Source organism: Leucoraja erinacea, chromosome 2, assembly GCF_028641065.1.
Source record: "Leucoraja erinacea ecotype New England chromosome 2, Leri_hhj_1, whole genome shotgun sequence".
In the NCBI taxonomy this organism is placed as follows: domain Eukaryota; kingdom Metazoa; phylum Chordata; class Chondrichthyes; order Rajiformes; family Rajidae; genus Leucoraja; species Leucoraja erinaceus.
Window position 1 is genome coordinate 127604464 of NC_073378.1, and position 16728 is coordinate 127621191.

General features: G+C 41.4%; 1 protein-coding gene across 2 annotated transcripts in view; it reads right to left on the reverse strand.

The window, feature by feature from the left end:
* The window catches only part of cul2 (cullin 2), a 75123-nt gene that overhangs the window by 40693 nt on the left and 17702 nt on the right, over positions 1 to 16728 (reverse strand). For both annotated transcript variants that reach the window (XM_055665233.1, XM_055665237.1), the window contains exons 6-7: positions 5989 to 6071; positions 248 to 344 (exon numbers count right to left, since the gene is read on the reverse strand). In XM_055665233.1, the coding sequence (XP_055521208.1) occupies positions 248 to 344; positions 5989 to 6071 (180 nt within the window). The remainder of the gene's footprint in view (positions 1 to 247; positions 345 to 5988; positions 6072 to 16728) is intronic.

The window sequence follows — 16728 nt, forward strand, 5'->3', positions numbered from 1 at the left end:
AACATGGTTGACTTTGAATTGTTCTCTAAATTGAAAGTTTAATGATTAGATTTGGATAATAAAAGATGGCCATGTCGGTGGCACCTACATCACATTAAAGAATTTAAAAAATATTTCTATTTGTCCTCAAAAATCAGTTTCTTTACGTAAAACCACATACTTTTTTTAACCACACTCTGCTAACCCAAACGTTACATTCATAACGGTGTTTTGAGAATTAGTTTCAACAATTTGGGAATTTGCTTACCTTAAGGGGAAACTTTTTCTTGTACTGTTCAACATGAACAAAAGAGTTGATAACCCCGTGGATTACTTTCTGATTTAGATTTTCTCCACAACGGTCACTATTACAAAAGGTTGAAAAATAACGTATCAAATATCTTTTCACGTTTAGAGACACAAGGAACTGCAGACGCTAGAATCTTGAGTAAAACACAATGTGTTGGACTGAGCGGGTCAGACAGATGCTGAGTTAACTCACAGATGTGCACTTACTAAGAAGTACCCTCTGCATTGTACAGAACATCAAACTCACCTCTCTCACTTGGATATTTATACTTCGGTAGACAACCTAAACTGACAGTTCACTGGGATTAAAAAGGGAACCACCTTTTTGGGGATAAATCTGTTTTTTAAGACGTGCATTAAAAGTCCTTCAAAGTCTAAGAGATGTGATTTCTGACATTTCTTCCTCTATTAACATTACTTCACAGAGTAATTAAAGCACAGAAGGTGGCTGATTGACCCAGTCGATTTTGACTCAAATTAAGAGCAATCCAGCTAATCCCATACGTTTGCCAACAAACTTGTTCTTTTTATCTTTTTATCTAGCCCCTTATTCAACAGTAGAATTAAATCTGCCTCCAGCACTAACTTAATCATGTATTCCATGTTATAACAATCTGCTGTACGAACATGTCACTCTTGGCCTTAAGCAACCACTCATCTCTGCCCTAAATCTTGATCCTTCTACCAATGGGAGAACTTCACTTTATCTAATCTGCTTATTCCTTCCATCATTTTAAATGCCTCTTTCAGATCCCTCTCTCAATATTGTTCCAATGATGCCGAATGCAAGCTTGAGGAACAGCATCTCAAATTCCATCTGGGCAAATTGGAGCCTTTGGGATGCGATATTCAATGTAACGATTTTAGTGAACTCATTGTCTCTGTATCAGAACTGGTGAGCAGTCTAACTAGATTTTCTCAGTTTCAGTTCTGGTAAAGGGTCTGTGATCTGAAATGACAACAGTTTCTCTTTCCGTAGGTGCTGGTGAACTTGTTGGCTGTTTCCAGCATTTTCTTTTTATTTAATCTTTCTAGGGTTTGTTGTTGTTCTGATTTTCATTCTCCCCTTAATTATTCTGTATTTTTTGATTATTCTGTATCTTCTCTCTTCTCTTTCTATCAAGTCTAATGCTGTCCTCCTCATGGTTCAGCACTCTCAAATTTTCTGTCATTTTCAGAAAATGTTCAAGTTATTAATTTATTTTCGATGCTCAAAATGTTTTGCTGTGTTAATTTATCTAAAATAAATTGCATGACTGTGTAATTTAATTTATGCAAGATACTCCAAGATACTTTGAAAATGACCCAAACATTGACAGGTTACAGTATTTCAATAAGTATTTTCTGAAACATTCCCCCTCACAGGAGAATTTCTCTGCTTCCATTTCAGGCTTCAATTAAGTTTGTTTCCACCCTCCCCCCCTCCAGCCAATGCTTTCTATCTCAATGCTGTAATGAAGTTTATGTTTCACTTTCTAGCTGAACTGAGAGCATGCTTGGTTTCATTTCAGGTTCAGTAAAGGACTTCCTAACACTTATTTATAAACTGAGTACAGAGATGCAGCGTCAACCAAACCATCATTTATTAAATAATTCAATGGCCCATCTTCCCAATCAGATCCTTCAATGACTCCAGAATATTCTGGAACCTAGGTATAACCAGAATACTTCCCCGATGGCAGAATGGATAAAATTGCGCTCAAAGCATGCTTTTGTTTCAGTTTCAATAAGATCAAAATTATTCAAACGCGAATTTCAACATAAATTCCAAGCTTTGTTCTAAGACTCAGATCATTCATAGAACATAGAACAGAAGAGACAGGAAAATGCCTCTCTGTCCATGATGCAAATTAAACTAATCTCATCTGCCTGCACGTGTTCCCTTTCCCTGCACATTCATGTGCCTATCAAAAAGCCTCTTAAATGTCACCATCATTTTTGCCTCCACTACCATCCCTGGCAGCAAATTCCACGCACCCACCATTCTCTGTGTAAAAAAAGCTTGCCTTCACACATCCCCTTTGAACTTCATCCCCCTCTCCTTAGAGCTATGCGCTCTCGCCTTTTGCATTTCCACCCTGGAGAAACAGGTTCTGAACGTCTGCCCTGTCTACGGCGCTCATCATGTTATAAACTTGTATCATGTCTCCCTTCAACCTCCGTCCATCCAGGGAAAACAGTCCATCTGTCCAACCCCCTATTGTAGCTAATTCCCTCTAATCCAGGCAGATTCTGAGAAACCTCTTCGGCACATTCTCCAAAGCCTCCACATTATTCCTGTCATGGGGCAAACAGAAGTGCACACAATACTCCAAATGCATCCTAACCAAATTCCTATACAGCTGCAACATGATTTCCTCACTCTTATACTCAATGCCCCAACTTAAAAAGGCAAGCATACAATACAGTATCTTTTGCAACGTGTAATGCCACTTACAAGAAGCTCTGGTCTTGGACCCCAAATTCCCTCTGTACAGCAATACTGTTCTACACACACACAGACCTGTCCACCTAATGATCTTCTCTTTGTTCAGCACCGTTTTCCCCCACCCCCCTCCTCCACTTGATTCAATTTGCACATCATCCCCTCTCCATCACCATGCTTGTGCATATGACAATAAACCTGACTTGGCATGACTTCCTCCACTGCCTCTTCACATTAATCTTCTAGAACATGGGTGGAGCAGCAGGTCGTGTATAGGAAGCAGGGAGTCTGCCTAAGGACTTGGACAAGTTGGGAGAGTGGGCAAAGAAGTGGCATGGAATATAGCGTAGTAAAATGTGCGGTCAAGGAACAAAGGCAAACGTTATTTTCTAAATGGAGAGAGGATTTAGAAATCGGAGGGTGCTAAGGGACTTGGGAGTGCTGGTGCAGGATTCCCAAAAGGTTAAGTTGCAAGTTGAATCAGTAATAAGGAAGGCATGGAATGTTAGCATTTATTTTAAGTCGACTAGAATATAAAAACTGGAATGTCATGCTGAGGCTTTAAAAGGCACTGGTCAGACCACATTTGGAATATTGTGAGCAGTTTTGGGCCCCATATCTGAGGAAGGATGTGCTGGATCTGGAGTGGGTCCAGAGGAGATTTACGAGAATGATCCCGGGGGTGACTGGGTTAACGTATGATGAGCGTTTGACCTTGTTGAAACTTATCGAATAATGAAAGCCTGGATAGAGTGGCTGTGGAGCGAAATTTTCCACTAGTGGGAGAGTCTAGGAGCAGGGGGAACAGCTTCAGAATAAAGGGACATACCATTAGAAAGGAGATGAGGAAGAATTTATTTTGTCAGAGGGTAGTGAATCTGTGGAATTCATTCAGGGGAAGATAGATCAGCCATGATTGAATTGATTGAAGTAGACTTGTGCCGAATAGCCTAATTCTGTTCCAATGACCTATGAACGTATGACACTCCCATTATGATTCCACTATGATTTGTCCTCCCAAAAACGGATCTTTTCTGACATAGGTTGCAACTCTCACCTTGCAAGTTATTTAAATTTCATCATTGTAATCTACATACATATGAGATAATTCCAAGCTCCATTGCCTCCTGGGCTACTCCTGCGAATGTCAAACATACATACACAATCAATGCCAGGGCCTTGAGAAGTATTGAGGAACAGAAGGACATTGGATGCCTGAAAGTTGGAGTACGGGTGATTATGTGGTTAAAAAGCCATTAAGGTAGAGGATGTTGCAACATTATCAACAATGATTTGGCTACAGTTGGAGTATTATGCATAGTTCTGGTTGCCACCCAAGAAGAAAGTTTTGATTTCACTGGGGAAGGATGCAGAGGAGATTCATCAGGACTTTATCTAGGATGGAGCATTGCCATTATGAGTCCAGATTGGATGGGGGTGCTTTACCTTTCCCTGGAGTGTTGAATGGAATCTTGATTGAGATGCGCAAAATGATTAGGGGCATCAATAAAGAGATAGACAAGGGATTTAAAATCAGAGAGCACAGCTTAAAGATAAGTGATAAGTGGCTTACTGTGGAGCTAAGTAGGTATGTTACAAAACCTACCTGAATCGTCATTAGGAATCTGCCCTCAGCCATGTCGGCGATTTTGGCGCTGTTTGGAGGGGGCGGGTTTTAAAACGCGATTTTTACTAGGCTGTACTAATCGCACATGTTCAGCCTAGTAAATCATTAACGAAAAATCGCTGCAAGACCCGGTCGCAAAAGGTATTATTAGTTTTATAGGCCTCGATAATATAGTTCTAATAGTTTTAAAATTACTGTCTCATTTCGCAACCTCTCGCAGCCCCAGGGTTTTATAGAGCAAACAATTAAAGGTATGTACCTTATTTTTACATTAAATGGGGCATATATATAACCCTATATATCAAGTTATCTATAGCGAGTAGCTCATTTTGGGCATTTTATATCCCGCAGTATTTTTCTCGGCATTTGAGGGCACTAATCCAGCGCCATGTCAACGTTCTAAACCAGCGCGTTCCACATGAACCCACTAGAAAGCCGATTTAAATGGGCATTTATTTACAGCAATTGAACACTAAATTCCTTCCATTTGGCCTATAAATTAATGTAAATTAGATATAAAAATCATGTAATATTGTGAATTATTTGTGAATAATCTTTGGACACTTAGGCTATTTAAAAATGTTAATCTTTCCTTAAGAAATGGGCGTTTGACTATCCAAGATCACAGCTTTTTTGTAATGTCCATTGAAAATCAATAGGGAACAAGATGCTAATTTCCAAGTATGAAAATGGTCATAACTTTTTTAATACTTGAGATATGAAAGTGAATTTGGTGTCAAATTAAACTTATTGTTATGCTTTATCTGATGGGATAAATTGCAGACTTGATTTTTTAAATCTCAAAATTTTGTAACATTGCTAAGCTAAGGAAGATTTTTTTCCACTCACGTTGGCTGGAATCAGGAGCACATTTCCTGAGGGAATGGTAGAAGCAGTGACTTTCACAACATTAAAGTAATACCCAGATGATCATTCAATCACTAAAACAGAAGCTATGGGCCAATTGCAGAAAAATTTAGATTAACAATGGGCACTCAATGGTTTGGACAGATACGGTTAGCCTTTAAATCTGTTTCTCTGCTCTATGACCCAATGGTTACAGTCCAGCAATTCTCCATTCTTCCACTGATACTTTAAAATACATTTGTCATTAAATGTTGGTTTTATCAACCTGTTCAATTTTGTATTTAGTTTAGCTTAGTTCAGCTTAGAGATATAGAGCGGAAACAGGCCCTTCGGCCCACCTGAGTCCGCACCAACCAGCGAGTCCTGCACATTAACAGTACCCTACACACAATAGGGACAATTTTTACATTTTTTAAATACATTTATACTAAGCCAATTAACCTACAAACCTGTGCGTCTTTCGAGTGTGGGAGGAAACTGAAGATCTCGAAGAAAACCCATGCATGTCACAGGGAGAACGTACAAACTCCGTGCAGACAAGCACCTGTAGTCAGGATCGAACCCGGGTCTCTGGCGCTGTAAGGCTGCAACTCTACCGCTGCGCCACCGTGCCAATTTATTTACAACTTAAGTGTCAAAGTACCACCTCTTCATCATGTCTCAAAAATCATAGAATTAGGTTTTAAAAAGGAAATAAAACTAAACCTCGATTGCAAACAACATTCATTTCGTTCGATCACTCAAATTCAAGACAAAATTTGCAAGCAAACCAAAAACTCACCTTTTTATTTCACGAAGAAGCATTCGGATGAGGATGGTCTGTAGTGGCTCAATCATCAATTTCTTCCACATATCAAGAGCTAGCTGGAAATTTATAAACATTGGAACAAAGCTGAAATATATCCTGCGTCCAAATTGGCAGTAAACGAGCAGACAAAAAAAAGTGAAAATAGAGGGGCAGGAGCAATTATACTCAAAGCCCAATTCAACATGCCAAACAACAAACTGATCCGAGAAAAAGTACTCAATTCTATTTTCTAAATTTCATTATCTGATTAATTTTCCTTGTGCATGGAAGTTCTAATAGGATTGCTTCGAAAATAACGCATTAAACAGAATTACTGAGAAGCATGAGGCATACGAAATAGAAAAAAACCCAAATCTGTTTTGTACAACCCACTGAAGTTAACTTGATCCACAAAGCATGTACCAGCTACCCATAAAGAACCAAGCACTGAATTCAATGAACAGCTTTGTGAAAATAAGTACCTGTGGTATAGCTGCCAATCAAGGACACCATTACAATTTCCCAATCTGAACCAGACTTATTTTCCAACCAAAATCCTACTGTTAAGGATAAGAGGGAAGTCTTATAGGACCGAGATGAGAAAATCATTTGTTACACAGAGAGTGGTGAATCTGTGGAATTCTCTGCCATAGAAGGTAGTTGAGGCCAGTTCATTGGCTATATTTAAGTGGGAGTTAGATGTGGCCCTTGTGGCTAAAGGGATCAGGGGGTATGGAGAGAAAGCAGGGATGGGATACTGAGTTGGATGATCAGCCATGATCATATTGAATGGCGGTGCAGGCTCGAAGGGCCGAATGGCCTACTCCTGCACCTAGTTTCTATGTTTCTATGTTAAGTCCAATGATAAGAGTTGTGCAGAAGAGGATGGATGGGAGGAGGCGAGGGACCTATGTATGCTATCCGAGGGGATGGGTAAAACTCGCAATATGAACAACTTGTGTAGAAAGGAACTGCAGATGCTGGTTTACACTGAAGATAGACACAAAATGCTGGAGGAACTCAGCGGGACAGGCAGCATCTCCGGAGAGAAGAAATGGATGAAGTTTCAGGTCGAGACCGTTCTTCAGACTGAGAGCCAGGGGAGAGAGGGAGACCAACTCTCAGTCTGAAGAAGGGTCTCGACCTGAAAGGTCACCCTTTGCATCTCTCCAGAGATGTTGCTTATCCCGCTGAGTTAATCCAGCAATTTGTGGCTATCGTCAATATGAATAACTTGTCAGGATGCTCAAGACCAGGAAATACTACTTGCAGTATGCTTCTCACAAATATAGGTCGAATAAATTTATCAACGTGTTTAAAAGGAACAATAAACAACAAGATTCCTATTTCAAGACATGAATGAATTTAGTGATCATGCAAAAACTTAACGGTACATACAGCGTCTGTCTCTATTATACAATTGTTATAAGTCCATAAATGAGCACTCTCTTGTCAAATCTAGATCCGAGGAACTTGGCAAGTTTGTTGTAACAAGCAATGCAGTGTCAACAAAAATGTCAAATGATATTGCCATAGCCACTATTAATTTTTAAAGCAATCTTCAAAGCCAATTATCATTGTCATCAAAAGATTTTCCACCTTTCACCCAAAGTAATCACAAACATCCTAGATATCAACACCAAAGTAAACAGATATAGATGGTAGTGTTACAAATATGTGGAGATTAGCAGTAAATAGCGCAGACAAGATTTACGAGGATGTTGGCAAAGCTTGAGGACCTGAGCTGCAGGAAGATTTGGGCAGGTTAGGGCTTTATTTCTTAGGGCGCATGTGGCTGGGGGATAATCAAATAGAATAGATAGGATGAATGCACAGATCATTTATCCAGAATAAGGAAATCAAGAACCAGAGTTCACTGATTTATGGTGAGAGGCGATTTAATAGGAACGTGAGGGGGAACTTTTTCACACCGAGGATGGTGCATATAAGGAACGAGCTGCCAGCGGAGGTAGTTGAAGGCAGATACTATAATAACAATTAACGTGCATTTGGACAGGTACATGGAACGGAACAGTTTCAAAGGACATGGACTACTTGGGGGGGGCGGGTAGAAGTGGAGCATTGATGCGGCATCTTGTTAGGCAAGAGCAAGTTGGCTAGAAGGACTTGTTTCCATGCAGCATGATTCAATTACTGCAGTACATGGCCATTTGTGGACAGCAATCTGTCCTTGATTTTTATAACAAAGGGAAGCTTTTCCATCTTAAGTCAATTAATTGAATTATCGTGCAAGTTTGAGATGCTGCCAGTCATAAGGGGGGGGGGAAGGAATATGTAGTTTTATTCATAACACACTGAGATATTAGAGAAAAACAGAGTGGGCATGACAGTCAAAAGGCTAAATTACTCTGAAAAGGTCACACATATCAAGGCCCCATCCAAGAGGTTATGTGGTGTTCCTTGGTGAGGAACAAAACAGCAGCGGCACCTGGAAATTATTTTGGGAGAGTTGTTTTATGCTCAAATGAGTTATCAAGTTTAATAGTGGAATTAATACTTAAGATGTGATCGTTGAGTTCTCTCAACTCAGCGGTATGATTTCTCTAATTTCAAATAATTTCCTGCATTCCTTCCTTCCCCCCCCCCCCCCCCCCCCCCCCCCGCTCTCTCCCCCCTCCCCCACCCTAATTGACCTACAAGTTCCACTGTTTGCATCCATGTATCAGTGTCGTTAGCACATCTTCCCCAGCCAACAATGGGCCATTATGGTCTCCACCCGACCTGAGGCCATCTGTTATGGGCACTGTTTCTCGCCTCCAGTCGCCACACCCCCCCCCCAAACCCCCATCTTTCAGTCTGAAGAAGGGGTCTGACCCGAAACATCACCTTTTTCTCCAGAGATGCTGTTTTTTTGTATTTTGTACCTAACTTCATAAGAAGAGGGACAATTTGGTTCAGAAATTTGAAGTTAATTTAGTAGGTAGGACCTGAAGTAGTATAAACTCTGGATTCTTTGCATAGTCTCAGTCTGAGCAGTTGCTATGATGAAATGATCAGGAGAGTAATAAACTGGAACAAGAGCTCTTTTTTCTGGGATATGTGCTGTTGAAGCTGTACTACTGGGATGGCCCCCAAGCTGAACTAGAATTGGATCAGTGAATGAGTGGAAATGATAAATAGAGTGCTATTCATGCCACTGAACTTGCAAAAATAAAAAGATCAGGAATGTTAAGGTGCTTTAAGAAATGAAACAAACTCAAGCATAAAGCTGAAAAGGAGAGGAAGGAACATTAACTGAGGACCTAAACCGTCTAGGAATAAATGGAGTTACATACTATTAAAGGATGGTTAAAAATAAATTAAAATTGTCATTAAAAACTACTGTGTGCACACCGGCCAGAATACAGGGAACTCAAGATGACAAGATGTAATAATGAACAAGGTACAGTGGAGCTGGCTAACTAGTGTCAGCAACAAAAAAATGAAGACTAAAAATAATATAAAAGAATCATAGCTCTACAGCATGGAAACAAACTCTTCAGCCCAGTTTGTCCATGTTAACTAAATTGCCTAACTGTGCGAGTCCCACTTGCAGCATCTGGTCTTTATCTCTCCAAACCTTTCCTTTCCATATAGCTGCCCATGTATCTTTTAAATATCATAATTGTGCTTTGTATAGATTGCATTACGTCTTTGGCCTGCATTATTAGGGTCCACCTTGCAGAAGTGAGCATGTATTGTATTATTGTTTACTGTTCAAAATTTATTGTATTATTGTTTACTGTTCAAAATTTTTAATCTTTCCCCTCTCAATTTAAGGCTGTGACCTCTAATTTTAGATTCTCCTACTGTGAGGAAAAGACAGTGGCTATTCACCGTATCTCTGCCCCTCATGATTTTATAAGCTTCTAGAAGGTTATTCCTTAGTTCCTCTTCTCCAGGGGGGAAAAAAACAGCCTATCCAGCCTCTTATAATTCAAACTCTCTCTTGACCCAGTGACATCTCAACTTATTTAGCCGACTAGTAAAATGAAAGGTTGCGTAGTGTCCGTCACAAAAATAGTATAATGGCAGTAAGTAAAAGTATCAAAGCAATCAGAAAGTCAAAAGTGAAATTTAGTGCCAGACACAAGGCCAATGGCATCAGGGCCTGATTCAGTAACTAAAACGCCCAAGAACGAAGGAGGCTGCAGAACGTGGTGGACAATGACAATTATCATCATGGGTACTGATTTCCCTTCTGACCCCCTCCCCCATCAAATAGATCTTCAGGAAGAGCTGCCTCAAGAAAGCAGTTAATGTCATTAAAGACCCACCTACATCACCCTGACCACTCCTCATCTCACTGCTACAATCAGGAAGGCACGAGCCTGAGGGCCGTTACCACCGGGTTTAAGAATAGCTTCTTCCCATTAACCGACAGGCGCTTGAACAACAGTGCACAACCTATGTGACTCGTACCCTCATCACAACCCTACCTCGGCACCAAACCATGATGGACTTTGTATAGATTGCATTACGTCTTTGGCCTGCATTATTAGGGTCCATCTTGCAGAAGAGATCATTTATTGTATTATTGGTTACTGCATATTTATTTGTTGTGTTGTTTTATTAATGTGCCTGTAAAGCTGCAGCAAGAATTTAATTACTCTGTTCTCAGTGCATATAATAATTAAACACCCTTGACGCAGCTGGCAAAACACCAAGCGCAAACAGGAAGGTATTATTTATATTTTAAAAAGGAAATCACCAAAATATATGGAAAAATAGGATACAAATTGCCATGAATTATGCATGAGAAATGAGGGAATGAAATAGGGTACTTAGCCACATGTTTTGAACTCCTTTCTATTTAGGTGAGAGGTCTCAAAAGAATCTATCTTACAATTGAATATGGAAAGAAGCAAAACAGATAGATAAAGTAAAAGCGACATATCTTAACATGAGGGACAATAAAACAACATTGCAGAGAACAGAAAATGATGACATATCTAGGACACAATGCAATATGAAACCGACATTGAGTAACTGAGAACAGAACGTGACAAATTAACACGGTAAATGTTGATAAATAATGATGAAGCTAATATTATGCCTTTATTTAAGAAGGACAAGCCTAGGATGTACATGTAAGTGAGCCAAACAGCAGTGGGAAAGCTACTTGGAAGAGATTTTGAGAATTGCTGGGTGGGACCTGTGTTGTTAGTCATAAATATTAACAATTTGGTTGACAATGCATGATTAGCACATTTGCAGATGACACCATAATTGGTGTCGCAGTGGGCAGTGAAAAAAATTGCCGAAGGTTAAAATGGGAAGTAGGCCAATTAGGAAAGTGGGAAAATGAATGATGAATGAAGTTGGGACATACACAGTAAATGGCAGGGCCCTGGGTGGTGTTGTTGAACACAGAGAGGCCTCGGGATGCAAGCATATATTTCCCAAAAACTGGCAACACATGACAAGGTGGTGACGAAAGCATATGATACACAGGAGACAACTGCAGACGCAGGAATCTGGAGGATAAAACATAGTGCTGGAGGAACTGGTTAGGTCACACATCATTCATGGAAGTAATGGATAAACAATGTCTTGGGTCAGGAGCCTTCTTCAGACCGACCGATGGGGTACGTACGTACAGGGGAGAAAACTGGTCAAGAGAGGCGGGAGTGGGGCAAAGCCCGACAAGTGATAGATTACGGGGGGGGGGGGGGGGGGGGGGGGGGGGAGCTTGGTTTACAGATGAGTGGAAGGCTGGAGGTGAAAAGGAGACAAAACAGTGTCAGATGAGGAAAGAAGAGTGAGATGTAAGGAAGAAAATAAGAGATGGGTGGATGGGGGGGGGAAGCAGTGAGAGCCGAACTGTGAGAGAAAGAGGAGAGAAAGGTGATGGCTCCATCCACAACCGCAGGGGGGAAATGACTTTGCTGAAGGAAGAGAACATCCTGAATCTTCTGGACTGAAAAGCATCATCTTGGGTGCACATGCAGCAGAGCCAGAGAAATTGAAAGTAAAAGATGGTGTACTTGCAAGAGGCAGGGTGTGAGGGTGTGAGGAAGTGCTGCAAGGTAGAAGTGGGGGCCAGTGGCTTTGTAGTAGATGTCAATCAATAGTCTGTGCTCTGCAGTGGCAAGAAAGGGGAGAGTGGTGTCAGAGATAGTCCAAGTGCATTTGAGTGCAGGGTGGAAGTTCAATGTCGGTGGTAAAGTTGGTAAGTTAGAGTTAGTGGAAATGTTAGTGGTAAAGCTGAGTTCTGCACAGGTGCAGGAGGAAGCCCCGATGCAGTCATCGATGTAGCGGAGAAAGAAGTGCAGGGAGCGTTTGGAACAAGGAGTGTTCAATATAACCAACAAAAAAGCAAAGCATAGTTGGGACCCATGCGGGTGCCCATGGCAACACCTTTGACTTGAAGAAAGTGAGACGAGTCAGAGAACAAATTGCTACAGGTGAGGACAAGTTCCTTCACGCAGATAAGTGTGTTAGTTGTCATGAACAGATTGGGTCCCTGTTAAAAGAAGAATAGGAAGGCCCTGGGTCCTTCCTGACAGGGAATGCAGGTGTAAAGGGACTGGACGTCCATGGTAAAGATAAGACGATGGGGCCTAGGACTTGGACTATTTAAGTGTTTAAACAGTGATATGTCTCAGATGTAGGTTGGAATGGACTGGACATGGGGGAAAAGAGAGAATCAACATATTAGGAGATGCCTTATGGTGCAGTCTGTAGGGAGTTTGTACGTTTGCCTCGTGACCTGTGTGGGTTTTCTCCAGGATTGCCAGTTTCCTCCCCACATTCCAAAGACATACAGCTTTGTAGGTTAATTGGTTTTGGTAAATTGTTCCCAGTGTATCGGATAGAGCTAGTGTACGTGGTAATCACTGGTTGGCGCGGACTCAGTGGGTTAAAGGGCCTGTTACCACGCTGTATCTTTAAAGTCTAAAATGAGAATGGTGCAGCAGGAACAGGCAGAAATACTGGGTCTGCCAGGGCAGTCCTGAATGTGGGTTTTGACAAGATGTAGATGTCTGATACACTGTGTTCGTGGGTCGGGGCATCTCGTACAAGTGTTGGGATGTCACGTTATAGCTGTTGAAGACATTGGCGAGACTGCGCCTGGTATATCGTGCATAGTCTGATTGCCATGCTAAAGGAAAGATATGATTAAGCTAGAGAGGGCAAGGAATAGATTCACAAGGATGCTCCCAGGACTGGATGGCTTGAGATATAAGCATAAACTAAATAGGCTGCGACTCTTTTCCCTGTAGCAATTGTAATCATGTATTGTGTTTCTGCTGACGCAACAAAAACGTTTCACTGTACCTCGGTACACGTTACAATAAACTAAACTGAACCGAAAGAGGCTGATGGGTGACTTTATAGAGGTTTATAAAATTATGAGGGGCATAGGTAAAGTGGTTGCTCCCAGTCTTTTAACCAATGCAGGCGAGTCTAAATCTAGAGAGCTTAGTTTTAAGGTGAGTGGTGAGAGAGAAAAGGCCTGATCTTATAGAGGTGTATCAAATCATGAGCTTCATAGATAGGGTGAATGCACAGTTTTTACCCCGAATCAGGAAATCAAGAACCAGGGAACACAAGTTTAAGGTGAGAGGGGCAAAATTCAACAGGAACCAGAGGGGCAACATTTTCACACAGAGAGTTGTGGGTGAATGGAACAAACTGCCAGAGGAATTGGAAGAGGCAGATAAAATTACAATATTTAAAAGACATTTAGGCAGGTGCATGTATAAAAAGATTTAGAGGGATATGGACTAAATGTAGGCAAATGGGACTAGTTCAGGAAGGCACCTTGGATGATATGGGACAAGTTGGTCTGAAGGGCCTGTTTCCATGCTGCATTATTCTATGATTGGTAGAAAATTTGAAAAAAAAATCAACGTAGACCAGAAAAAATACTGTAATTGAAATTTTTTTTAAATGTAGATGCTGGGAATCAAATAAAAATACAAAAATTGCTAGAAATATTTGGCAGTCAGGCATGCTATGGACGTGATCATTGTGATGAAAGGTCATAGACCTAAAATGTGAACTCCATTTATTTCTCTACAGATGGTGTATGACTGCACGTTGAGCATTTTTGGTCATTATTCTCAACAAAATCTACAGGCAATTCTGGTATAACACGTTTCCTTGAATCAAACTGGATATAACACGAATTATGAATTAGGGAACAATATTTGCATTATGTAGACAAATTGGTTATAATGCTATTTCAATCACGAACTAGAGAAACATTTTAAAGTTACTTTGGAAATCTACAAGCAGAAAACATCAGGGGGAAAAAACCATAAGGGGAAAAAATCTTGTTTCCATGTAACCACCATATCAGTAATCTGATATCATTGTCTCTTGAATCACAGCTGCTACTTTAACCAAAGGTGATCATTGAAATTGACAAGTAATTGCTTCTATTGGCAATTGTGTAATGAAGCTCTATTAAACAATGTTACTTACTGTACAGCCTTTAATATTTTGTAGTGATAAAAAATAATCTTTAAAGCCCTGTCCCACGGTACGAGTTCATTCCAAGAGTTCTCCCGAGTTAAAAAAAAATCAAACTCGTGGTAAGCACGGAGAATGAACGTAGCGGGTACGTCGGAGCTCAGGGACGTCTCTTAGCGGCTCGTAACGCTAACGGCAGGTACTCGGGAAGACTCGCTAATGGCAGGTAAGCAGGGGAAGACTCGTGAAGATTTTTCAACATGTTGAAAAATGTCCACGAGAGCCCTGAGTACCGACGAGTGGCCATTATCATAAATCTCCGAGTTCGAATCAGGGCAAACTCGGGAGAGCTCTTGGAATGAACCGTGGGACAGGGCTTTTAGTATTGAAACGATCTTAATTACGGAAAATCCTATGGGGGGAAAAAAACTGCTATTGTGAGGCTGAAAATATCTAGCCCCATGCTATGGCAGGAATTTAGGTGCTGGGAACGCATTGTGCACCCCTGCAAATTTCCGTTACTTTTTACTGCTGTCTTTCAATAGACACAAAATGCTGGCGGTATTCAGTGGGACAGGCAGCACCTCTGGAGAGAGGGAGTGGGTGGCTTCAGACATTCTTCAAATGCATCGTCTCGACCTGAAACGTCACCCATTCCTTGCGTTACGCAGGCATTATGTTCTTATCTTTGGTGCAGTTCCCTTCGACACACTGTTATCTTTTTTCAGCAACGTTATTCTTCCCAGCCCAGATATTCATGCGGTAACAAGCTCAATAGCTAGCAAGTATCAGTGAGGTTTTAAACTCTATTGAAGACTTCATCTAGGCTGGAGAGCAGGAAGGAGACAGCAGCAGCCATGACATCCATCAGGTGGCGATGCTAGAGTCTGCAGGATCTGAACAGTCTGTGAATAGTGTGGAGTTCATGCTGCCTGTGCATTACCACGGGCCACATTTACTGTGCTGGCCATGGAACAGGCATGCATTCTGCATCGTAATGCCGAGTAGCTGCACTGGCCCACCCAAGCCCAAACGTACAGGTCACTTCACCGTACCAACCCATGAACGATTCATCCCTGCAGGAATGTCAGCAGAAAGGCAGGAATTTGCACCAAGTTCCCAGGACAGCACAGAGGCTCACATCAAGATTCAGACTTCACACAGCAGTGTGCAGCCCCACCATTTTATCAAGCATCGGGCCATGGTCCTGTGAGTGCTTGGACTCTAGATATGGAGGGCCACAACAAATCAGCTCTTTGCAGACTAGCACGTAGCACTACAGTGAATAGAGGAACAGCTGTTGAAAGCATGAGGAGGAAAATACCAACTGGTACATACAATGTCCATTAAACACAACGATACAAAGTCCCTTAAACACAACAATATATTCCAAGATTTTCCACAGAAATATTCACACATCAAAAATCAACAAAAAGCGAAGATTGAGAGGATCATGGTGGCATGAGAGGTTGGTAATTGAAATGATTACATTTGGGGATGGTCAAATGCCAGAATTAGAACAGTGCAGATTTTCAAATAGGGTTGTAGAGTATAGGAGTATATAACACTCATGGAGAGGTTTGAAAACAAGGCTGAGAATTTCAAAAAGGAACTAACTTTTGGTTCTAAACCAAAGAGCACCACAAAATAAAACTGTGTCATCTGAACAGGACCTTGTTCGAATTAAGGGATCTGGGTGCAAGACGAGCTCAAATTTGCAGGGGAATGCAAGTCTCAAATCGCATCGCAAGAATCAAGAGTCAAGAGCTAACAATGGGGACGAGGGTTTCAACAGCAGATGGACTCAGGACAGATCAAAACCTGCACATCCCAGAGTGGCAGTAAACCATAAGCAGAAGAATATGTCCCCATGGCCTGCCATCTCCTTCATTCCATCATCATAATCAAAACAGGGATCAACCTTGGTTCAATGAGGGATGTAGAAAAGCACACCTACAAGTGGAATGCCAACACGATGAAGCTGTAGTAGAGGCTGAGTGTAGCAATGGAAGGAACGGCAGCTGCTGGTTTAAACCAAAGTTAGACACAAAATGCTGGAGTAACTCTGTGGGACAGGCAGCATCTCTGGAGAGAAGGAATGGGTGACGTTTCGGGTCTCGACCCATCTTCAGGTCTGAAGGGTCTCGACCCGAAACGTCACCCATCTTCAGGTCGGAAGAAGGGCCTCGACCCAAAACGTCACCCATTCTTTCTCTCCAGAGATGCTGCTTGTCTCGCTGATCTACTCCAGCATTCTGTGTGTATCAGCAAAAGAGGATTTTGGATACATTCAATACAATGCGACCAGACAAA